This window comes from Hyperolius riggenbachi, chromosome 7, assembly GCF_040937935.1.
Source record: "Hyperolius riggenbachi isolate aHypRig1 chromosome 7, aHypRig1.pri, whole genome shotgun sequence".
Classification (NCBI taxonomy): domain Eukaryota; kingdom Metazoa; phylum Chordata; class Amphibia; order Anura; family Hyperoliidae; genus Hyperolius; species Hyperolius riggenbachi.
In genome coordinates, this window is record NC_090652.1 from 262189908 (window position 1) to 262215235 (window position 25328).

General features: G+C 44.0%; 1 protein-coding gene across 3 annotated transcripts in view; it reads right to left on the reverse strand.

The window, feature by feature from the left end:
* Positions 1 to 25328, reverse strand: part of LOC137525837 (sodium channel protein type 2 subunit alpha-like) — a 147342-nt gene that overhangs the window by 115394 nt on the left and 6620 nt on the right. For all 3 annotated transcript variants that reach the window (XM_068247055.1, XM_068247056.1, XM_068247057.1), the window contains exons 3-4: positions 14444 to 14533; positions 9702 to 9830 (exon numbers count right to left, since the gene is read on the reverse strand). In XM_068247055.1, the coding sequence (XP_068103156.1) occupies positions 9702 to 9830; positions 14444 to 14533 (219 nt within the window). The remainder of the gene's footprint in view (positions 1 to 9701; positions 9831 to 14443; positions 14534 to 25328) is intronic.

Sequence of the window (25328 nt, forward strand, 5' to 3'; positions counted from 1 at the left end):
ACATAGGGGAGAAACTGAATTGGATCGGGTCGAAAGACCATTATTCAATTCACTTTATTTCCTACATTTTCTCCTACGTGATATTTTCATACTTGATCAATAAATGATAATTGTGGCTAAAGCAGCACCCAGGGGGTGACTTAGCGGCACCCGGAAATATTGTTTTCAGGCGATGGGGATATAGGTGGAGATTGTGGTAGGGGTTAGGGTTAGGCATCGAGAGAGGGAGGGTTCAAGTGAAAATAGGGTTAAGTTTAGCAGTATTAAAATATCAGTAAAAATTACAAATATTCTGATCGATAAACCCATTACTCAATAGTAGAATATCAACACTTGTATTTATATTTTCTAGTGGCTATCCCCGTCACCCAAAACACAGAGGCACCCTTTTTACATGAATGCCTCACAACCTTTGCATCTCCTATTAATATGCAACAGGCAGCTGCTAATTAACCAACCATTTAACAGCCTAACCATGTTCTGATATGACGCAGGTGAAGATTGCAAACCTTTGCCCTTTATCAGCAGACACTTGTGGAAACAATAAAACATCTAGCCCAAGGTCTGCTGGATCTCTTATGTTGTGCACTGTTCTCCAGTTTTTATAAACCAACCCCAACGTGCTAAAGATAAAGTTATTATATTCAGAGCTGCCACCTCTATTGTTAGTTTAATCCCTTCCTCCCACCTGTTCCCCCGGTAAACGGTAATCACCTCTCTCCAACGCTGATTGCAGCTACAGCGGAAACACAGGAAGACGGTTTTTATTTTAGTTTTTTTCTTCAGTAAATAGGAAGTCATGTTACCATAGCTTCCGATTATTAACTGATCATCTCTTTCTCTGACATCCGACGCCCGTGTGATTGATGCTGCATAGAACTGTAATGCTGATATTAACCAAACTCAATTTGTCAGAGTCAGTCTCCCTCTACAACAATTATGTTGGCCTGTCAATAAGACTATTAATGGCAGTAAAAATAAAAAAATAAAAAAAAAGTAAAAAAAAGTAAATAATAAAAAAAACCATAAAGAAACCAAGCAAAACAGCACATTACGGTGAAAATGTCCACTTGGAGAATAAGGGAAGTTGCCATTTATAAGTCTTAAATTACTCCAGCAACTTCAGACTGTGAGCTGTATGGTGGTTTAGTCCAAAGTGCTCTCTTTAAAGTAAATTTGTTCCGATTGTCCTTTTAACTTACAGGTGAAACTCGAAAAATTAGAACATCATGCAAAAGTCTATTTATTTTAATGAATCTGAAGCCTGATAAAAAAAAAAAAAAAAAAAAAAAAAAACAGATACTTACCTAAGGAGAGAGAAGGCTCTAAGTCACATGTGTCGAACTCCAGGCCTGGAGGGCCAGATCCATGCCAGAGTTTAGGATGGACTGAGAAAGAGAGGAATGTGTTCTACCTTATGGATCACAACTTTCCTGATTCAGACCCATCAATTAATTTGAGCTGTGTCAAAAATGTGTGAGGACCTCGGCCCTCGTAGGTCTGGTTTGAAATACCTGCTCTAAGTCTTATAGAGCAGGGGTGTCAAGCTCAAATACAAAGTGGTCATAAATTGTACACCAGTGACCCAGTCGCAGGCCAATCTTGATGTCTATTGGGCACCATCCTCCCTTATAAAATTCCCAGGTGGCCCCTGCCTTCCCCTATACAGTTCCCTGGTGTTTAGTGCTTTCCCCCTCCCTCCCCCATATGGCTTCCCTGGTGATCTAGGGCTTCACCTCCAATATAGCTTTCCTGGTGGTCTATAGTGGGCCAAACATAATGCAAAAAGGGAAAACCACTTGAGGGCCAAATTTAATGGCTCTGAGGCCAGATTTGGCCCACGGGCCCAAGTTTGACATGTATGCAATAGATCCTTCCCATCCCTCTCCTCATCCCCTCATTCCCCATAGACTTCTCCATTTAAATCTTCCACTGTGGGGTGAGAGGCTTCGGAAATCTTCAAGAGCCCAAGTGCTCCTGAAGACGAGCAGCTCTGTACTGCGCACGTGCAAGTGCGCGAGTGAGGGTGCCCGCATATGCACAGTATGAAGTGGCCTGCCTTTGGGAGCCTGAGTGCTCCCAAAGACTTCCGAAGCCCACACAAAGGAGAAGAGAGTAGTATCCAACCGATCAATTGGAAACGGCTAATGGTGGGGCCAGCGTAGCAACAACAAGGCGAAGAGAGGCACAGGAGGGCTCTATAAAACCCAGAGCCTCTCCTTAGGTATCTGGTTTTTTTTTTGTTTTTTTTTTTCATTTTAGCTTCAGACTCCCTTTAAAAGGTGAAATAGACTCATTACATAAAGTGACATATTCCAAGTTTTTATTTGTTATAATTTTGATGATTATGGCTTACAGCTTATGAAAACCCCAAAATCAAAATCTCAGATCATTAGAATTTTGTGAAAATGTTCAATATTTTAGGCTCAAAGTGTCAGCCTCTAATCAGGTAATTCATCCAAAACACCTGCAAAGGGTTCCTATTACATGCATTAGTTTCTCTGTTTAAGTTGAATTACTGAAATAAATATACTTTTGCCTACTATTAAATTTTTCGAATTTCACCTGTATTTACTTATTGGTTAAGTCAGTTACACAAATCTGAGAAAAAAAAGCGAATTAACCACGTAGTGCAAAATGGATGATAAACACCGTATTTTTGCATTCGTGAAAATAGGACTTTTTAGAAACGTCCATTTTGCAGCAACGCTCCGGGACTCACATGCACGAGTGCCGCGTTTCAACAAGCCAACGGATGGGCGGAAAGAGGAACCATGACAGCCATAGCCATTTATTCAATTTTATTTTTTTTTACCAAGTTTTGTACTAGCTGATATTCACACTATCAATAAAATACTTTTTAAGCCACCAACAAACGAGCAAATAGGCAGATTAAAATTTGACAGTACTCTTTTACCTACTTTTTGCCAATTTTTTCAATTGCAGAGTGCTGAAAAGTTATTTTAAACAAAAAGATGAAAAATGATTTCCTAGAGGAGAACTTAGTAGGAAAAGTGAATTGAAAAAAGCCGGGACAAGGATCAATTGCAGCAGATAACGGGCCTGATGCATGAACTGCCAGTAAGTCTGACGTGGACAGAAAGCATACGGCAATACCATCGGTATTAATACTAGTGGAGGTGTCTTGCCTGCTAAGAGCTGGTGGTGGAAAGTTGCTCCCGTTAGTTGCCTGAGGAATCAGGTGAAATAACAATTTTTTTGTGGAGTATACAGTAAAAGTTTTGCCTGAGATTGACACATTGGGCTTGATTCACAAAAGAGTGCTAACTGTTAGCACGGCCGTTTTTCGCGCGAAACGATACCGATTTTGCGGTAAAATTTGCGTTTGCGCGCAAAAACGTTATCGTTTCGCGCGAAAATTCGCGAACGCGCGCAATGCGAAAATTCGCGTGAAAACGGCTGTGCTAACAGTTAGCACTCTTTTGTGAATCAAGCCCATTGAGTCTTTCTTGGAGAGTTAAGTCCACCACTACCTCACATTTTTAAACAGTTTTTAGTATATTTTAACCTTTTGGGGACCACCTGTAGTAGATCCTACGCCACACTTGTCGCTGTTCTAGCCTGATGCAGCGTAGGATCTAAACCGCCCGCCGTTTCCGCTCCCGACGTGATCGTGTGCACCCGATGACAGCTGACATCTCCCCTCAGTGATCAGAAGCCATCGCGTATGGCTCCTGATCACGTGATCACTATGACTGCCAGCGAATCAAAGTGATCACCATTGGTAGGTAGCTGCGGCGGAAGGTGGGCAGAAGAGGATCCACTCACTTTCCTTACATTCCCATGATGATTGGCGCTCCCCACCGCTCCGGCCAGCATCCCCACTCTCTCTGACATCAGTGCTGGGTCCCAGCTTGATGACGCCATCAAGCCACGACCCGGAACTGAGCAGCAGTACAAGCGGGGATTTCGGCCAGAGCGGAGGTGTCCACAGCGGCTCATCGCTGGAGCCTGGGAGGTAAGTAATGGCTGCTGCATGCAGGGGGGACACCTGGCCACACACGGGACACCAAGCCTTGCCAACTGCACGGGGAATGCAGCTGCCTGACCCCCCAAACGCACCCCCCCCCCTTCAGCAAAATCGCCTGGCTTTTTTCTACATTTTGCCTGATAACTCCTTTAAGGGGGGTTAGGAAGCCGGTCCCCAAAGGGTTAATCTTCCTGGCGCCTCTGTTTTGTTACAATATAATGCTAGCAGAGCACTGTGCGCTTCGCAAGCAGCACTTCCAGAGGCATAGCTGGATTTTTATTGCCCGGGGACAAAGACAAAATGGACATGGCCACGCATCCAAATGTGGTCGTGATTATGGGTGGAGTCAAAAGTACAAATGCTATTTAGATAGCCATTTGTACCCCCAATCCCCACCATCTAGATAGCCAAATGTGCCCCCTTTCCCCGTTCAGATAGCCAGATGTGCCCCCCCCCCCCTTTAACTAACCAAATGCGTCCCCTTCCCCTGATTATCTAGCCAGATGTTCCCCATTTAAATAGCCAAATGTTTCCCCTATATTTAGCCAAATGTGCCCCCCTTTAGATAGCAAGATATGCCCCCTTCCCCCGTTTAGATAGCCAGATGTGCCCACTGCTGTTAATGCTTCTGCACTTCTCTGCAGAGAGAGGTAGAGAAGCAGGGGCACTTTGGGCAGCCAGCGAGCTGCCTGTCATGCTACCAGGGATGCAGCGTCTGTGCTGAGCACCCTCACAGTGCTGGCTGATCCCGGGGACATATGTGATGAGAATTTACCACTGAGGAGTCAGTAAATGGGCTGATGAAACCAGTTTGCATTACAATTTAGCTATCAGCAATTTACTCATGACTTTTCCCATGTCCTCCTATTTCACCATTTTAAGTCAATGCTTGGGGCATTTAGATGGTAGATGGACTGATTCATATAATGGCAAATGTCAATGTGTTCGAATTTGGCATGGCTGATTCAGAACACCCGAATACTCAGGACCTCCACTGTTCAGCACCTAATGAGTGGATGGGTTCAGGAAGCGTTCACTGCCTTGAGAGTCATAAACAAACTCCAGTCCGGAGCAAGCTAGTATTTATGGGATGTGACTTTGCCATCCTGCGTACAGCAGCATAGTATATTCACTATGGATTTGCATTGCTGTGCATTTGCTATTGTGGATTAGTCTACTTTTACACCAACTTTACTTGCTGGGGCCTGTCGTATTCCGTGTTCAGCACATTGAATCCACTGCTTTGCATACCAAGTTGGATGTACATTTAACTTCCTTGCTTGCATACCCACCAGTTGGGATGAGTGCAGTTTTTTTTTTTTTTTTTGTAGTATTTGCATAGTATTTGCAATACTCTGTCATCACAATTTTGAGTTGAAAGCCGAATTTTCAACATGTAAATTCTGACTGAAAGTGATGTCAGGACTGGGACAAAGTTCTCCAGCACTAGAGGCTGAGGGGTAGATTTATCAACGCATTACCGACAGTTTTTTCTTCTTAATCTGTTCTAACTAGCAGGGAGGACAGTTCTGCATGATAACAAGAACCTTCTTAAATTCTAGGTAATAGTGGCAATTTAGCATGAATTTCTAGAGCTGCACTAAAGTGCAAATCCATCCCTAAACTGGCGCAGATTAAGAAGTGCTTGATAGAAGTTCTACAGATGTAGAACTGCTGGCTAGACATGATTGCAGATTGCAGGCTATACATGATTTGTGATGTGCCCCTTCCACCTGCTGAATTCCTCAACAGAGCCTGCTGCTATCAATACAGCAGGTGTGTTGGTTACCTCAGCAACAGCAATTCCCCTCACACACTGCACTGTCTGAGAGACCTTCCTAGCTCATCCTATTCTACAACAGTTTTAGAAGGAATCTGCACTATCTAATGATTTCTTAAGATGCACGAGACAGTTCTGCGTGGATTTCTAAAAACCTACTAATTTTTTGTCTCAGACACTCTTGATAAATATGGCCCTGAGATTCCAAACTGCCCCCCCCTGCCAAACTGTGTGTCCACCCCAGTATAACTTGCCCCAGTACAATAGCCAGACATGCCCCCATAAAGTGTTAGGCAGCCCCCTCACCAGTATAATGACCAGATGTGCCATCTTCCCCAGTGTAATAGCCAGGTGTGCTCCCTAATCTCCCCCCCCCCAGTATTTTAGCCAGAAGTGCCCCCTCTCTACCTCCTCCCCAGGATAAGGTAGCTAGCACCCCCCCCCCCCCCAACATTAAGAAAAACTCTACTAAGTATGCTTGAGGGACATGAATGGGTAAATGTGAAAAAGTGTATAAACAGTGCTGCCCATAATTATTCATACCCCTGGCAAATTTTGACTTAAAATTACTTTTATTCCACCAGCAAGTAATTTTTTGATAAGAAATGACATACTGTAGGTGTCCCCCAAAAGATAATAAGACGATGTACAAAATTAATTATTGTGGAAAACACATTTCTCAGTCTTTATTTAAATTTGAGCAAAAAGTGTCTAGTCCAAAATTATTCATATCCTTCACAAACTGTCACAGTCTGTGGGAAAATCCAAAGTTCTATATCATTCCAAATAGTCCAAGCTATTCTAAAGTATCCTAATTACCCAGAATAATTGGGAACATCTGTTTTAATCAATTCAACAGGTGAAAAACAGAAGCTCTCTGCAGCTGGTTTGTGGACAGTCATGGCTAAGACAAAGGAGCTCAGTGAGGACCTCCGGCTGCACATTGTGCCTGCTCACAAGTCAGGAAACTGCTACAAGGCAATTTCTAAATGTTTTCCAGTTCCAGTGGCTACAGTGCAAAGTATTATTAAAAAATACAAGATGTTCTGCACTGTGGAAAATCTCAGAGGACGTGGTCAGAAGCCAAAAGTGACACCTGTGCTGGCCAGGAGGATAGTGAGAGAGGTGATAAAGAATCCAAGGATCACCACCAAGCCCATCCTGGGGAATCTGGGGTCTGCTGGTGGCTATGTCTCAAGGCAGACAATTTAACAGACACTGCACACTGCTGGCTTCCTCTGATGCAGAACAAGGAGGACACAACTTCTCCAGATAAGGCACACAAAAGCTTGCTTGGCCTTTGCAAATGCTCATCTGGACAAACAAGAAGACTGTTGGTCTTCTGTGAAACTAAAATTTAATTGATTGGTCACAATGATGTTTCCTTCATTTGGCATAAAAAAGAGAAGCCTTCAACCCAAAGAACACCATCCCCGCTGTCAAACATGGTGGTAGGAATCTAATGCTCTGGGGTTGTTTGTTCAGCCAATGGACTAGGGAACCTAATCACAGTAAACTGCACCATTAAAAAAGAGTAATACATGAGAATTCTCAATGACAACATCAGGTAGTCTGCAGAGAAACTTGCCCGTGGCCACCAATGGACATTTCAGCATGACTATGACCCAAAACACTCAGCAAAAGTGGTAAAGAAATGGTTAGCAGACAACAACTTTAACGTTTTGGAGTGGCCTAGCCAGAGTCCTGTCTTGAATCTAATTGAGAATCTGTGGAACGAGCTAAAGATCAGGGTGATCGCAAGAAAACCCTCCAACCTGAAATATTTGGAGCTCATTGCTAAAGATGAATGGGCTAAAATACTCATGGAAACATGCAAAAAGCTGGTCTGCAATTATAGGAAGCGTTTTATTGCTGTAATAGCTAATAAATACTTTTCTACTGATTATTGAGAAGGGTAGAAATAATTTTGGACTGGACACTTTTTGGTCAAATGTAAATAAAAGCTAAAAAAAGTTTTTTTTCCACAATAATGCCTCTTGTACATCATCTTATTATCTTTTGGGAGACACCTATGTCATTTTCCATCAAATAAATTACTTGCTAGTTGAATAAAAATAACTTTAAAGAGAACCCAAGGTGGGTTCTAAGAATCCAATTAGCACACAGAGGCTGGGTCTGCATATAATACCCAGCCTCTGTTGCTATACTGTTTCCCCCCAGCCCACCTCTGCACTCTGCTGTCCCCCATAAATCAATCGTGGCACTGGTGACACGCAGCGTGTCACCAGCCGGCAGTTTACATGTGAAGTGTCAGTCTACCGCTCCCCCGCCTCCTCCATAGCACCGGTCCCCACCCGCGTCCCTTCCCTCCAATCAGCGGGGAGGTAAGGGACGCGGGCGGAGACCGGCGTTATGGAGGAGGTGGGGGAGCTGCAGACTGACACTTCACATGTAAACAGCTGTCGCCAGCACGGCGATTGATTTATGGGGCATAGCAGAGCGCAGGGGAGAGACTGGCGGAGACGGTATAGCAACAGAGGCTGGGTATTATATGCAGACCCAGCCTCTGTATGCTAATTGGATTCTTAGAACACACCTCGGATTCTCTAAGTCAAAATTTGCCAGGGGTATGAATAATTATGGACGGCACTGTATTGAAAACAAATTTTCACAAATTCAAAAAAAACATATTTAAAGAGAAACTGTAAGGAAAAAAGCCTCTGGATCATCCAGCACAGTAGTGGCTTTCTGATCAGGCTCAGGCAGAAATAGCCGAGCCCTATTGGTGGACCAGATCACGCTCAGCTATTTCCCAACCCGATCGTGCTCAGCTATTTCCGCCTAAGCCCAATTAGAAAGCTGCTACTGTGCCTGGGCTGGATCGCAGTGGGTAAATCTTTACATGTCCGCTATTCTGGGGTTTCTGGTGGTGGATCCAAGGGACAGAGGAAGACAGGAGAAGCATCATTAGGATCCAGAGGCTTACCCATCCCAAGGCAAGTAACCCCCAGACCTAAGGCAAAGCTACCTACCTGAGGTAAGCACAGAGGTATGCTCATGTTGGATCCACATACCATACACCAGACAAATATCTATGGGCAGACCGGCTAAGAGACAGATCTCGCTAATCAGAGAGAGATCTGTTAGCTGTCCATACACCGCAGGTCGATACCAAATCGATTTCAGCATGGAAGCTCTCGGGGATCGGCCTTGTGATGCCACATCACTGCCACCCCCACGCTGCCCCAATGAAAAATTTGCCCCCCCCCCCCCGGTGCATTATACTGTACTATTCTGTATCCACCACTGGCTCCAGGTTGCACGCGCCCCACATGGTTGCCGTCATATATGTGGGCGTGTGTGTGACATCACACACTCACCCACATTACTATAGAAACCACGTGGGGCGCATCTGTGCAGACAGTGCCAGGGGTTTCTGTTGCCCATCCCGATAATGCTCACTGTTACCACTCCATATCCGATCAACCGACATCTCGCAGCATGTCCAATTGATACATGCAACCAATTTTGGCCTGTAATTGGTTGCATCATCAATTGGGCATGCTCTTGGCAGCACCGATTTTCATCAATTCGATAATAATTATCGGATAATTATCGGATGGACCAAGTCGATAGCTGTATGGTCACCTTTAGAATTTACACAAATTCACACAACAATTCTGATAATTTTCCATCTTCAGTGCCAGTTTTATCTGAACAGGAAGAAAATAAACACCAACAAACCTAAGTCACTGCCAGTGTATCCAGAACAATACTCCGTCCCCCACCCTCCTTCTGGGACAGAAGACAAGAACTAATGGAGTATTATTCTGCACGCATTTTCTGCAGGAGAGCCGTCTGGTTATAATGTAAATGTCCTACTTAAAATACAAATCATCATGTGGTTATGACTAAGCTGTAGTTATTAAATAAAAATCTCCAATTAGGAACCACAGAAAGAACACTTACGCTAGCAGGATGACGCTGAAATCCAGCCAGTTCCATGGATCACGCAGGAAAGTAAACTTTTCTAAACAGAAGCCCCTTGCAAGAATTTTAATGAGTGATTCTGCGGTATAAATCGCAGTGAATGTGTATCTGAAACAAACAATTAAACAGACTTAGTGACATGGGAATTATTCAAGCATAAGGCTGCAGCACAGATAGAATTTAAAGGGAGTCTGAGGCCAATCTGTGAAAAAAAAACAGATGCTTTTCTAAGGAGGGGGAAAGCTCTGGGTCCTATAGAGCCTTCCTGTTCCTCTCCAGCTCCCCTTGTTCCATCGATGGCTCCCCCGTTAGCAGTCTCCGTCCGATGGGTGAGAGACTGCTCTCTGCTGCTGCAAGACGCTTTGGAAGTCTTCGAGAGCCCGAGTGCTCCCAAAGACCATCATTTCACTCCATACTGTGCATGCGCGAGCAATCACTCTCACCCACTCGCACGTGTGCAGTATGGAGCCGCACTCAGACTCCCGAAGACTTCTGAAGCCTGCCGCAACGTGGGATTTGAACTGGGGTGCCAGCGTTGGAATGAGTGGACTGTAAGAGGAACGGGAAGGCTCTATAGGACCCCGAATCTTCCCTGTCCTTAGGCGAGTATCTGTTTTTTTTTACAGATTGGCTTCAGACTCACTTTAACGCAGTCTCCTTGAGCCATCGATTATAAAATGATCACAAACAGAAGCCAAACACCTGGGGGAGCAGCCTGTGTGGTCGCATTGGGGTCGAGGATGTGGTGGGGCCCATCAGCTTACCCTTTCTCTGAAACACAGGCCTCACCCCAACAGTGGATGTTGTTGTGGCCATATATTTTTATGGCAGGATGGAGTCATGGTGGTCACACTTGAGATAGAAGTTGAGAAAGTTGCCTGGATGATCTAGAAAGCTTCCTGGGTAGTGATGAGCATATTCAGCTAATTACTATTATGTGAAATTTTACATACATTTTCTGAATTACGCCTATACATTATTACGAGTTGTAAATTCAATTGATTGCATGCAATCCATTTGTAATTTCGCATAATTTTGGTGTAATGTTCACGCAATTGTGTGCCAACTTTAGTAGTTAATAGCAAAGCACTCATACATGCTATTGTCACCAACATTTCTACATATGTTGCGGAGACTATTGGGTACAAGTCAAAACTGATCTGGTCACATGATCCCAATTCCCTTGCCAAACAAAGGATATCATGTATGAGGTGGTATTGTGTGTGCCGCCAGCATGCAACCCTGGCATCTACTTCAGGCTGTGAATGGGGAGGGGTTTTCACACTGCAGCTCCGGGTGGAGTAGTTGCTCAGCTCTAGCTAATGAAAAAATGCAGCAGTGAAAAGATCAGTAGTATTATGTAGTATGGGAAGTTTTTACAACTTTACGGTCATGGGGAGATGAAAAATTGAAGAATTTAGTTAACAGTGTAGACACTGATTCTGCTTCACAGGTGAGCCAGAAACTGCAAGCAACCAGACCCAAAGATTCTAAATCCTCCTAAGTAATAATTTTATTAAAACAAGTGCCTCACTACATTTGCCCTAACTCCCTTAATTCATACTGAACTCATGGCTTCTAGAGGAGGAGCTCCAGGTGGCAACACCATAATGGAGGCACCTTAATGGGGAGAGTACCACAAGAGCTCCAGGTGGCAACAACATAATGGAGGCACCTTAATGGGAAGAGCACCACAAGAGGTCCAGGTGGCAACACCATAATGGAGGCACCTTAATGGGGAGAGCACCACAAGAGGTCCAGGTGGCAACACCATAATGGAGGCACCTTAATGGGGAGAGCACCACAAGAGGTCCAGGTGGCAACACCATAATGGAGGCACCTTAATGGGGAGAGCACCACAAGAGGTCCAGGTGGCAACATCATAATGGAGGCACCTTAACAGGGATAGGTGCACAAGAGGTCCAGGTGGCAACACCATAATGGAGGCACCTTAATGGAGAGAGCACCACAAGAGGTCCAGGTGGCAAAATGGAGGCACCTTAACGGGGAGAGCACCACAATGGAGGCACACAAAGGTAGCATCACAGAGAAAATACTATAATGGGGTAAGGTAATGAAAAGGCACTGTAACGGAGGAGAGACTATGGAGGCTCATCTCAAAGGGAGTATCCAAATGTGGGCAGCACCATCATGGAAGCACTATGAAGGCACTATAAAGGGGGCATTGCAATGGGGATAGCAGCATTATTGGGGAGACTATAAAGCAAGCACAGTAATGGGGAAAGCACATATCAAATAACAAGATATATTTTTATTATAATTAACATTTAATTTCTAATCTCAAACAAATGTTAATGATGAAATTCAGGCAGTAAGTCACTGTACAGAAGCCTGCGGATGACGATACAACTGCCTTAGCATCTCATCCTTACATCGGAGTTTGACTTGTCTACTCTTAAAAACATACCCGATCTGAGGCAAAGCCACATAAGATAAGCATAGATGTATATCCATGCTGGATCCACATACCTCTTAGTGTTTTTAATTCCCCCCACCGCCTTCGGTCCCCATAATCACTTCTTGAAAATTTTGCCTAAGGGCCGGTTCACACTTTTGCCTAAGGGCCGGTTCGTATCCTTTGGATATGTTTTTAAAGCTCTGCAAAAACGCAGTAAGTGGATCCTATGTTAAAAAATGTAAAAATTGGACCCGCTTCCACTCGTGCAGCAGCACGGACCAGACCCGGATCCGTGTTGCACGTAAAGAAAACGTAACAGAGAGTCCGGATTTGACACTTTTTCCCGGACTGGATGGGAAACCGTGTCCAATGCAAGCCTATGAAAATAGACACTGTCCACTCTCACTAGGCTAGTTGCCGCATCCGTGTCGCTTGTTTCAGCCGCATCCCGTTGCGACGTCGTAATCGAGCGCACCACCAACCCTCACAATTGCCCCGCTCAGTCCTTTCTGAAGAGCCCGGAGGCCAACAGAAGCATCGGGATTCTCCATGGGGCTGCAACAGACCAATGGGAATCCTCAGCAACAGAAATAATTCTAATTGGTTTAATGTTGAACTAATGAAAATTCTCCCTGTTGCTGAGCAGAATTGCCCTGTTGCAGCCTATGGAGAACCATGCTCCTGCTGGCCTCCAGGCTGTGGAAGGGACCGAACGGCGGGACAAACGGTGGCAGCGAGACATGCGAGCAGCCGAAGCGTATGTACCGACGTGCGGACGCAGAACGTGGCCTACATCCAGATCAGATCTATGTCAAATGGATCAGTTTTTTAGAAAAACCAATCCGTTTGACACGGATCCGATCTGGAACTGGACAAGTGTGGACTGAGCCTTATGGTTAATGTCAAATTTTCAGACAATAAGAGGCAGGCTTGCTGCAATGTTCCCTCCCATCATCCTCCCATTCCCTCCTCTTAAAGTAAATGTGAAGTGAGTTAAAATCTAAAATAAAGATACTTACCTATGGACAGGGAAGGCTCTGGATCCTATAGAGCCTCCCCTATCCTCTCTTATTCCCCTCGTTCCAGCTACGGATGGACAGTTCCATACTGTGCATAAGCAAGTGCACACTCCCATGCACTGTATGAAGCCACCAGTCCCAAGGGCTCACGGACATGTATTTGATTGGTTGGTTGAATACACACAAGGGGGGTGACAATGCTGGAATGAGGGGAGCAAGAGAGGACAGGGAAGGCTCTATAGCAGTGATGACTAACCTTGGCAATCCAGCTGTGACAAAACTACAAATCCCAACATGCCTCTGCCTCCCCGAGTTATGCTTAGAGCTGTCAGAGTATTGCAATGCCTCATGGGACTTGTAGTTCCACCACAGCTGGAGTGCCAAGGTTAGCCATCACTGCTCTATAAGATTGAGAGCCTTCCCTGTCCATAGGTAAGTATCTGCCTTTTTTTTCCAACTCACTTCACAGTTCACACTTTACTTTAAGGAGACTAAATGGAGCAGAGAAGAGGAGGGTGATAGGATTAGGAGGGAACATCGTGGGAAGCCCGCCTCTTCCTGTCTGAAAATTTAACTTTAGCCATAAGTCATGTTTTTAAAAAAGTGATTATAGAGACCAGGGGGAACGAGGAGAGGAACAGACAATGCATGGAGGTACGTGGATCCAGTATGAGCATACCTCTGTGCTCATCTTAGGTAACATGCCATCAGGACAGGTACACTTTAAAATGGTCATACACCACATAATCTTGATTGTCCAGTCTTACCAATTCCATTTCGTATAAACGCTGACCTAAACACTCTGTTGGAAGTAGTCTGAATCTGTCGACTTTTACATGGCATAAATACAGTAATATTGTTTGAGATTGTATAGTGTATGCCCAGCTTTAAAGAGGACCTGAACTCTTGCAAGGACAGAAGGGGAGCATAGAGAAATGCCCCTGTATGTATTTAGAGTGTTTAAACCCTCTAATTCCCTCTCATCTGTGACTAATCACAAGTTGTAATTTGATCTCTCAGCTGTGACAGCTGGCTTCCATGGCAGAGCAGCTTATTGGTAAACACAGGATGTTAACCCTATGCTTGCTTCCATGAAAGCAGGAAGTAGACACATCGCAGATTGATTGCAGGATTTTTATCAGCTGTAATGTTGAAATGTTTTTCTTTAAAGGTTAGCATGTTGTTGATTATTTTTTAGAGCAGAGAGGTAGTTCTGAGTTCAGGTTCGCTTTAAGACAGGCAGCGCATTAGAACAATGACTTTATGCTCGGATAGATACTCACTCTACATTCTTGGCCCAATCCGGTGGGTTGCTCATGGTCATGAACACGCAGTTGGTGAGAATAGTGAACATTATGAGCATGCTGAATAATGTAAACCGCAGTCAAGGAAGTCAAGCATTAGCATAGTTTGCTGTAACAATGTCTAAAGCAAAATGAATATGAGAAGTCTGCTTCTCCGCCAGTGCTGCGGTGATGTAATGTCATTTCTTGATTATAGCACAAAAGCCCGTATCCTAGAGAGTTAAGTATAAGCTTTACTTCTGCCCTTTCCTTCCACTTCCAGAACATGCACAGGTGAAACAAAAACCGCCTATCGCAGGAGAGCGAACAGCCTTTGTGACAGACATTAAACCGAATAGTGAGTCAGGAAACAGAGAATAGGAGCGGCAACCGAGAGGGGGGAGGAAAACTAAATTTATGGCACCCTGGCGGAATAAATTGCATGATTCTAACAATGTGCTTTTTCTGCTGTGAAAAGAAAATTCAATTAAATATGGAAACTTTAACGTTAACCTTTAAGTCATGGACTGCCGAAGGGGATTGATCATATCTGCAGAAGAATGCAGCGCTCTTGCTTTGCCGTACTTGAGTGCTATGCTCACATTCTGGTCGTGACATTACCTGCATGGAGGTTGTATGTTCTCCCTGGGATTGCATGGGTTTCCCCCCAGTGCTCTAGTCTCAGCTCAAAGGGGCCCATACACAGTACAATAAAAACTTCCCATTTATTCAACCATAACGATCAAATCAAATGAAAGTATAGAAGAATTTTTTTTTTGATCAAGAAAAATCTTTACAGTATATTTGATCTAACGGAATAAATGGAACAAAATTATGTAATCGAAAAGAAATGAAAAGATTGTACCATATATGGGCACCATAAATTGTGATCCTTAAGGTGCCCATACATGGTTTTCATTTTCTTTTCAAGATAATTTAGTTCGATTATTCCGTTCGATCGAATATAAAGATTTTTTCATCATGTCTGATCGGATTTTTATAGAAAAAAAAATGTTAACCATTTGTTTTTCTTGATCTAAAAAAAAGGGATTTTTTTCAACTTTCATTCGATTCGATCGTTTTGGTCGAAAAACCGGGAAAATCGAACGTTTTTATTGTACGGTGTATGGGTACCATTAGACTATGGTTGTGACTTTACATTGCGAGACCCACTGAGGCACAGCGACAGTGTAAATTGTGCCATGTACTCAATAAAGCTTGTAATAATAATAATAATAATAATGGGTATGCAGAATAAAAAAGTGCTGGGAAATTTGGGTGTCAGGCAGTAGCAGATAATAGAATATCAGTAAGATATACAGACATTCTACTATATATAGAGGTAATATTCATTAGTAAAATATTGGTAAATATAACCGATATTTTACTACAGGTAAACTTAACCCTATTCACACACAGAACACTCCCTCCTGCAATGCCTTAAAGAGGAGCTGTTAGGTATAAGGTCTCAGAGAAAATAAACACATATATCAGTAGCTAAAGATTGGCTGTACTTACATTACATATGCATTTCACTGTCCACGTTTGGATTTCACAGAATTTGTATATAGTATATGCAGAGAATGATGCTCCTGACAGCCCATGGCAGGTTCCATGTTTGTGAAGCCAAATGTGTCGTCATGTCCTGCCTGCTTCTGATCACAGAACAGCTCGTACAGAATAACACAGTGTGCAGTGAATATTAATGAGCCATGTGGCTAGGAACAATAGCGGACTCCTGCAGAGTAATCTTCCCGGAGATTTATCTGTGCTGTGAGTTTAGAAGCTGCTGAAACTTGATCCCGTCTTCTCCTTAGCAGCCGAGGGGAGGGCCCCAGAATGCTTTGCAGTATGGAATGCGGCTTGCGTCCTCCTTAGGAGCTTAGCTTTGGTGATAAGCACACATTAAATGTAAGAGAGATTTTTATCTTTAGTAATGTCTTTTGGCTTCTGTCTAAACTGTTTAACACAGGAGAATAGAGGTTTAAATTAGCTTCTGCAGCCTGACAGTTACTCTTTAAAGGAATACTGTAGGGGGTCGGGGGAAAATGAGTTGAACTTACCTGGGGCTTCTAATAGTCCCCCGCAGACATCCTGTGTCCGCGCAGCCACTCACCGAAGCTCTGGCCCCACCTCCGGTTCGCTTCTGGAATTTCAGACTTTAAAGTCTGAAAACCACTGCGCCTGCGTTGCCATGACCTCGCTCCCGCTGATGTCACCAGGAGCGTACTGCGCAGGCACAGACCATACTGGGCCTGCGCAGTACGCTCCTGGTGACTTCAGCAGGAGCGAGGACATGGCAACGCAGGTGCAGTGCTTTTCAGACTTTAAAGTCTGAAAGTCCAGAAGTGAACCGGAGGCGGGGCCGGAGCATCGGTGAGTGGCTGCGCGGACACAGGATGTCTGTGGGGGGCCATTAGAAGCCCCGGGTAAGTTCAACTCATTTTCCCCTGACCCCCCCTACAGTATTCCTTTAAAGAAAAAAAAAACCTCCCTGAAGCCTAACATTACGGTAATCCTTTTTATAACGCCTGACCTGCAGGCAGCCTATTTGGCCAATCAGAGCACCAGGATCACATTCTTTAAAGTTACTGGACCCGAAGGGGCACAGGGCGGGAAAAGTGGCCAAATAGAGAGCGTAGGTTACTAGCGCTCGCTATGCACCTATGCAAAGCATAGCGAGCGCTCCTCTGAAGGACCTTAACCAGTTCCCTACCCTGGTCATTTTCACAGTTCAGCTCAGCTCTGATTACTTTGGCAATATCTTAATCAATAATTATCACAACTAAATGATCTATGTATTGTTTTTTTTTCAGGACAAATTATGCTTTTTGTGGCTGATATTTGTTTTTAGTCATTACCTTATTTTCTATACATTTTAGAAAAATAAGGAAAAAAGTGAAAAAATACACACTTTATCCACTTTCATACATTGTAGCTTTAGGCTACTTTCCCATCAGGACGTTGCATTTGATGCGACGTTAAGGTCCCACAACGTGCCCCTAACGCAACGCATTGTGCACTATAACTTGGACCCAATTCTTTAGCCATGCATTTGGTGCGTCGTTTTCGTCGCACAGTCATGGAACGAAAACGGCGCATGCGTTACATATAAAAAAAAAATACATTACTGAGCATGTGCAACACAACTAACGTAGCAGATACATTGCTAAACGCACAGCATGCGGCACTTTCTAATAACGCCTCACGTTACACACAAACATAACGTGTGCACTGGGAATGTGGCACAAGCGTTGTATTGCTGTGCGTTAGTCTGCGTTATAAAATGTTCTAACGTGCGACTTTATGTCGCACTGTGAAAGAGGCCTTAATGGAAACAGTTCTATTGTACATTAAACCAACACATTTTATTTGTTTATCCCTCCTGTTTATTTAAACAGTTTTTTTGTTTTGATAATGTATTAGATGTAACAATTAAGTAATGTATACAATCTGGTACTGTTTGCTCCTAGAATGTGTATTTTTCACTTGTTTACTAATTAGCTCTGCTATTGAATTCCCTGGGAGTAGGAGAGGGGTTTGCTGTCATTACTTTACAACTCTGTAGTGATGTTATCAGGTCAGAGATAAATAAACAGTGTTATCTAAGATTTTGTAGGGAGGAGAGCGCAGAAACTTATATTCACATCATAGGGACTGCAAGTGGTTAGTAACACACTCTATGCTGCCAATAGCGCGTGTAGCGTGCATTAAGACGTGCAGGATTAAATAGCATGAGTAACTGGAGGTTACTTGCACTATTTTTCTTAGTAAATCAACCCCGTAGTTTTCAGGAACAGCAGCTACTTTTTTTCATTATATGATTGAATTGCCTAGTCTGACATATGTAAAACATTACAGTGGTTAGCACTCTTGCCTTGCAGATCTGGGTCCCCACTTCAAATTCCAGCCAGGGGACTATCTGTATGTTCTCCCCGTGTCTGCATGGGTTTCCTCTGGCACTCCGGTTTCCTCTGACAACCCAAAAACCTACAGATAAGTTAATTAACTTCCCCCTAATCTGGCCCTAGACTATGATACAGGCACTACATGATACATACATAGACATATGAATATGGTAGAGACCAGATTGTGAGCCCCTCTGAGGGACAGTTAAAGAGAGTCTGAAGCCCTAAAAATTACCTGTTTTTATTATCCAGTCCTTTTCAGATTTAATGGCATAGACGAAACGCCACATTCCCGCAGCTAAACGAGGCCTTAATCACCGTAAAATCCCTGGAGAAAATTGCGGGGCTCCTTCCTGTTAGAGGCAGAGCTTTGGGCTGTAGCTCTGCCTTTATTCACGTCAATCCCCGCGGATCGCTGCCTCCTCCCGCCCCTCTCATTCTTCTTTAACTGAGAGGGGCGTTAGGAGGCGGAGATTCGTGGGGATTGACACGACTGGAACAGAGTTACAGCCCAAAGCTCAAACTCCCCCGGGCAGCAAAATCCACGACTTTGAAAGGGGGATTTTGGAGTGATAAAGGCCTCGTTTAGCTGCGGGAATGCAGCATTTCATCTATGCCATTAATGCTGAAAAGGACAGGCTAATAAAAACAGGTAATTTTCAAGGCCTCAGAGTCTCTTTAAGTGACAAGACAATATGCTCTGTACAGTGCTGCAGAATATGCTGGCACTATATAAATACTAAATAATAATAATAATGAACATTGTAAGTGTACACTGCAGCATATTCAAGCAATGCAGCAACAGTTGCATTGCTGTTTGGTTGGGTGTAAAGTGGCATTGGTACTCTATCCAGCTAGATACATATCCTGCTATACATATCCTGTAGCATAGCTGCTGCCTGGTGCTCTTCATACAGATTCTAGTTTTTATCTGGGGGACATTTTGCTTCCTGGTTCCATCTTTTTGGGGCACAAACTATTTAACTGTGATTTGGGGGATATGCACAGGCTGACCTATTGCGATACTCTTATAAACCATGCTTCACCTTAACTTGGACACAACCAGTTCAACCGAGACTGAATATGTGGATGGTGCACCCCCTCCCCCGGGGGCAGATTTCAGTGTTTGGCATAGGCGCTGTTTTCCTTAGATACGCTTCGGTACATATCATTAGTATCAGGGGATAGAAGATCAGAAAAGGCTATTAGAGGTGGTGGCTGTGGGATCAGTTTAGGGTTAGATTAGGGCTAAGCTATGACAAAAAGAATGTATCAATAACCATAGCTCCGAACTGTCCCTCTTTTGGAGGGACAGTCCCTCTTTGGGAGCCCTGTCCCTCTTTCCACCTCATGAGTCCCTCTTTTAGGACTTTGTCCCTCTTTCTATGTAAATATATATATTTCTCTACTAAAAAATGTGTTTGACTCTAAACTTTATTCCCATCCTTTAAATTGATATATTACTAATTTAAAAATGTTAATATGAAGGAAAATGAACCAGGATAGAAAGTACCAGTGTGGTTTGAATTATAAAACAACATATTTTTACTTTTGACATCTTTATGGTATGTGTGACGACTAGGGGGCATGCCCAGGGGTGTGGAAGGGGCATGGCTTAAGTGGCCCTCTTTCTCATTTCAAAAAGTTGGGAGGTATGTCAATAACGATGGTTTCACTGATAGATAGACAAGTAGATAAAACAAGGTTAGAAACATAAACAGATTACTGGGGCCCGGGCCTTAGGGGCCTATTTCAGAGGAGAGGGACTAGAACAAGGAAGTGAGGTTGCTGCGTATGGAAGAGGAGGTTCCAAATTGGGGGCAACACAGGAAGTGGGAAACTGCTACTCCAGGAATCTGTTTATGAAGAGAGGGGAGGCTGTATGTGGATGCTACACATGGGAGAGGGGGCTGCACATGGAATAGGAAAGGAGCTGTAGCACATGAAAGGGGAGACACAAAAACACTGGTCTAGCAGAGGAAAAATTAAACATTCGATCCGGCCTTGGTTTGGCATTTTATTAAAAGAGCAGTTTACAGTTAGCTTTTGAGGCTGGGCTATCATACGAGTCTGAAATCTATGGCACAAGCCACAGTATTGTGTCTAGCTGGGTGTCTCAGGCCGGTTACCATCCAGCAGAGTCACATGTCATCATGTTTGTTTTTTAGAGTTTGCTTCATTACTATTTGCAGCCATCCTCTGGCATGACAATCTCTGCCACTGGTAGCAGCAGCAGGACTTACGCGTACGTTAAAAAAGGGCGCCGGGAAAAAAGGGCTCAGGGTTTTAAACGATAAGCATGAATAACGTTTAAAAAAAAAATGGTGCTATATTTCGTTTAAAAATAATGTTTTATAAAGTTATAAATCATTAAATAATGTGTATGAAATCGGCAATTGTAAAAACGTTAATCTTCCCTGTTTAAAAAGTGAAATTTATAATAACGTTTTATAAAACATTAATAAGAATGTTACTAAAGCTATACCTAACCCTACTCTCACACAGAACCCTCCCTGTACCTATCCCTAACCCCTAGACCCCCCTGGTGGTGCCTAAACCTAAGACCCCCCTGGTGGTGCCTAAACCTAAGACCCCCCTGGTGATGCCTAAACCTAAGACCCCCCTGTGATAAGCATTAATAACGTTTTAAAAAATATTGTGCGTTTTTTCGTTTAAAATTAATGTTATAAAAAATTGTACGGTTTTTCGTTTAAAAATAATGTTTTAAAAAAATATTGTACTGTTTTTCGTTTAAAAATAATGTTTAAAAAATTATAAATCATTAAATAATGTGTAATCATGAGAAGCAGTTATAAAACATTAAAAGTCTCCTGGCACCGCTTTTAAAACGTTATTTTTCTCCGGCGCCCTTTTTTCCTGTTGGGCACCCATTAAACGATATTTATTATGGGAGTGAATGGCGGCGCCCTTTTTGTTCACCTGCCTCATGCGCCCAAATTTCCTGCTTCCGGACTTACAGCCACTATCCTCAGCGATTTAAGAAATTACATTATTTCTTGTCTTTGATACAAAAATCAGTCAGGGGTAGAGGATCGGGGCCTGGCTGCTGCTGACAACTGCAGTGCTGAGGTGATACTGCAGAATTGACACACTGGGTAGTAACAAAAACATATAGGCTATCATTCATAAAGAGGCTGTCGGTAAGGGGAATCAGTGCGGGAAAACACCGCTGGCGGTATTTTAGACTTCTGGGTGGGCATTCACAGAAAAGTATCCATGTGCGGTAGCACTGCGGAGATTCCCCGAACTAGGCTGGCGATAGGCAGGCGGTAGGCAGGTGGAGACACGGAAGCTGCAGAGTTGATACATTTCTCCGTGTTCCGCTCTGCTGCAGCTGCCTGGGAGGTCTGTGTGTCTCCATTCACTTGCATTGGTATCGCCACATCAGAGGGAGCGGGACTTCCCGACCTGACACCGCTTGCGGTGTTCTTCATGAATGAACATTTTGCTACATTTGTTCCGATAATCACCGCACAAGGCGGTGATTTATCACTCTGCTCGTTAGTGTCATTTTTTCATGCGGAAAGAGCCTTTATGAATGCTGACTTTGCCGAGTGGTCGGTAAAGTCAGCTGTTTTTAGCATTTCCGCATGCGGAAATGCTTTATGAATGATAGCCATAGTCCTGATGCCTTCACTTCAGAGACTGGCTGCAGTACCTACAGTATACATAACATGCAGCAAACTGGAGTCAGGCCCCATGCAATCCAGATGATTTAGCAACACATTACAGGTGCGAACGGGTAATGAAGTGGATGCAGAGGACAAATAGGGCAGCACTACAGGATCTTACACTGGTGAGACCTCTCTTATGCTTAGTACACTATATCCATATCAGCTGGAGAGCCTTATACCAATTGTTATACCCGGCAGCAGGCAGCAATAGTTAAGGTTCGTATACACGTCCGATAAAGATCGTTCGTTACGAACGCTTCGTGACGTTTACACGATATTCAAATTAGACCGAAAAGATCGTTCATAATGAACGATTGTGTACACACTTGAACGATATAAGTATAAAGTACTGAACGACGAACGAAAAAAAAATGCGTGCGCAAACGGAAGTGACGTTATGACAGGCAATAAGAACATGCGTACTACTCCACAGATAATCATTATCGGACGATCTTTGTACACACTGCAACGATTGAACGATTATCTTTCGAAAAAATCCGCCGGGTTGGATCGGTCGGATTGAACGATAACAGTCGTTATCGTCCAAAAAAACGATCGTTGGAAAATTTGGAACGCACGATTATCGGTCCGATTGTCGTTATCGGTCGTTTTCGAACGATCGTTATCGTACGTGTGTACTCAGCTTTAGCCAAATAAGATATAAGAACAGCACAAGGCATATAATACATGATGAATAGGGTTAAAGTAAACCTGAGGTGAAAATAAACTGATGAGATAAACAATTGTATTTATCCTTCTACTCCTAAAAATGACTTTTTCAGTATCCCATGGCTTTATTTTATATATTTAAACATTAACAAAGTACATTGAATGTTTTGTTGTCTCTGCTCAGTGGCAGTCCATTAAGTGTCCCAGAGTTCAAATACTTGTACTATTGATCTTTTTTCTATCTCATTCTGCTTTCAGAAGTTGTATTCTGCCAGGAATTTTTTTATGGCTGTAATTAGCTTATCAGTGAGGTTTACCAAATTCCCGACAAGGTACCGACAAGACAGAAGCTTTCATTTGAATGCCTAAAATGAATTCTTTCAGAGAGCAGCAAGGATCACACAGGGTGAGGAGAGGACTGGGTGCACATCAGGAGGGAGAGCAGCAGGGATCACACAGGATGAGGAGAGGATTGGGTGCACATCAGGAGGGAGAGCAGCAGAGATCACAAAGGATGAGGTGAGGATTGGGTGCACATCAGGAAGGAGAGCAGCTGGGATCACACAGGATGAGGAGAGGATTGTGTGCACATCAGGAGGGAGAGCAACTGGGATCACACAGGATGAGGAGAAGATTGGGTGCACATCAGGATGGAGAGCACCAAGGATCACACAGGGTAAGGAGAGGATTGGGTGCACATCAGGAGGGAGATCTTCAGGGATCACACAGGATGAGGAGAGGAGTGGGTGCACATCAGGAGGGAGAGCAGCTGGGATCACACAGGATGAGGAGAGGATTGGGTGCACATCAGGAGGGAGAGCAACTGGGATCACACAGGATGAGGAGAAGATTGGGTGCACATCAGGAGGGAGATCAGCTGGGATCACAAAGGGTGAGGAGAGGACTGGGTGCACATCAGGAGGGAGATCAGCTGGGATCACACAGGGTGAGGAGAGGATTGGGTGCACATCAGGAGGGAGAGCAGCTGGGATCACACAGGATGAGGAGAGGAGTGGGTGCACATCAGGAGGGAGAGCAGCTGGGATCACACAGGATGAGGAGAAGATTGGGTGCACATCAGGAGGGAGAGCAGCAAGGATCACACAGGATGAGGAGAGGACTGGGTGCACATCAGGAGGGAGAGCAGCAGTGATCACACAGGTGAGGAGAGAAGGATAGGGTGCACATCAGGAGGGAGAGCAGCAGGGATCACACAGGGTGAGGAGAGGATTGGGTGCACATCAGGAGGGAGAGCAGCTGGGATCACACAGGGTGAGGAGAGGATAGGGTGCACATCAGGAGGGAGAGCAGCAGTGATCACACAGGTGAGGAGAGAAGGATAGGGTGCACATCAGGAGGGAGAGCAGCAGGGATCACACAGGGTGAGGAGAGGATTGGGTGCACATCAGGAGGGAGAGCAGCTGGGATCACACAGGTGAGGAGAGAAGGATAGGGTGCACATCAGGAGGGAGAGCAGCTGGGATCACACAGGTGAGGAGAGAAGGATTGGGTGCACATCAGGAGGGAGAACAGCTGGGATCACACAGGATGAGGAGAGGATTGGGTGTACATCAGGAGGGAGAGCAGCATGGATCACACAGGATGAGGAGAGGATTGGGTGCACATCAGGAGGGAGAGCAGCAGGGATCACACAGGATGAGGAGAGAAGGATAGGGTGCACTCAGTGCAAAGGGAAATCAGATTGCAAAAAGAACATTTTAAGTGGATTTGTCCACTGAACATGGCACTGTTGCCATGGCTGCAAAGAAACGTAATTCAGAAAATAACAGACTGAGCAACAAAGATAATTTTACTCAACACAATACAGAAAGAACTGTGTACGGATGACATATGCAGTATCATTTTTAACAAAGTGGAGGTACACCGGAAGTACACTGGCACCAGGGAGCTGGAGGTACACAAAGCCTCTGATTGGCAAGCAACTGTGTAAACAAAGACACTGGCAAAACCAAGGGTCAGACACTAATGCCCGGTACACACACTAGATTAAACAATAAATTATCATTCTGGGAGGACTTCTTTGAGAATCCAGAATTTGTAGAGCTGCTCCCTGACATTGTGTATCAATCGGACATACAGCATCATTAATGAAATGAGGAACTTCTTGTTCTGCTTGTCCCACCTGCCATGCACCACCCTGTTGTCCCTCCTCCTCTCTCCATATACCAGTACACGCTCCTTACCCATAGTTAAGAAGTGTGTCTGCATATCGCTTGTGCACTGCAGTGTCATCGTAACAGCAAGGGTGATACTAACTGAAGGTGTGTATGAACCTCAAAGTGTACCTGAAGTGACTTGTGACATGATGAGATAAACATATACACATACAGTACTAGCCCTAATAAGAAAATCTTTGAAGATCCTTTCAGTTTTCCAGCAAAGCAAGAGTTATAAAACTTAAGTTGTTATCTATGCAAAAGAGCTTGTCAACAGCTTGTCGAATTTAGTCCAGTTTCCTTAAAGGCAAATAGAAGCTGAAAGGCTATTATCTGTGAAGGAGAAAACAAGGTTTTACTGCAGGAAAGTCCTTCATCTTTTTCAGCTCAAAAGGCAGAGAGTGGATTATAAACGGCAACTGTGACAGTCTAATGC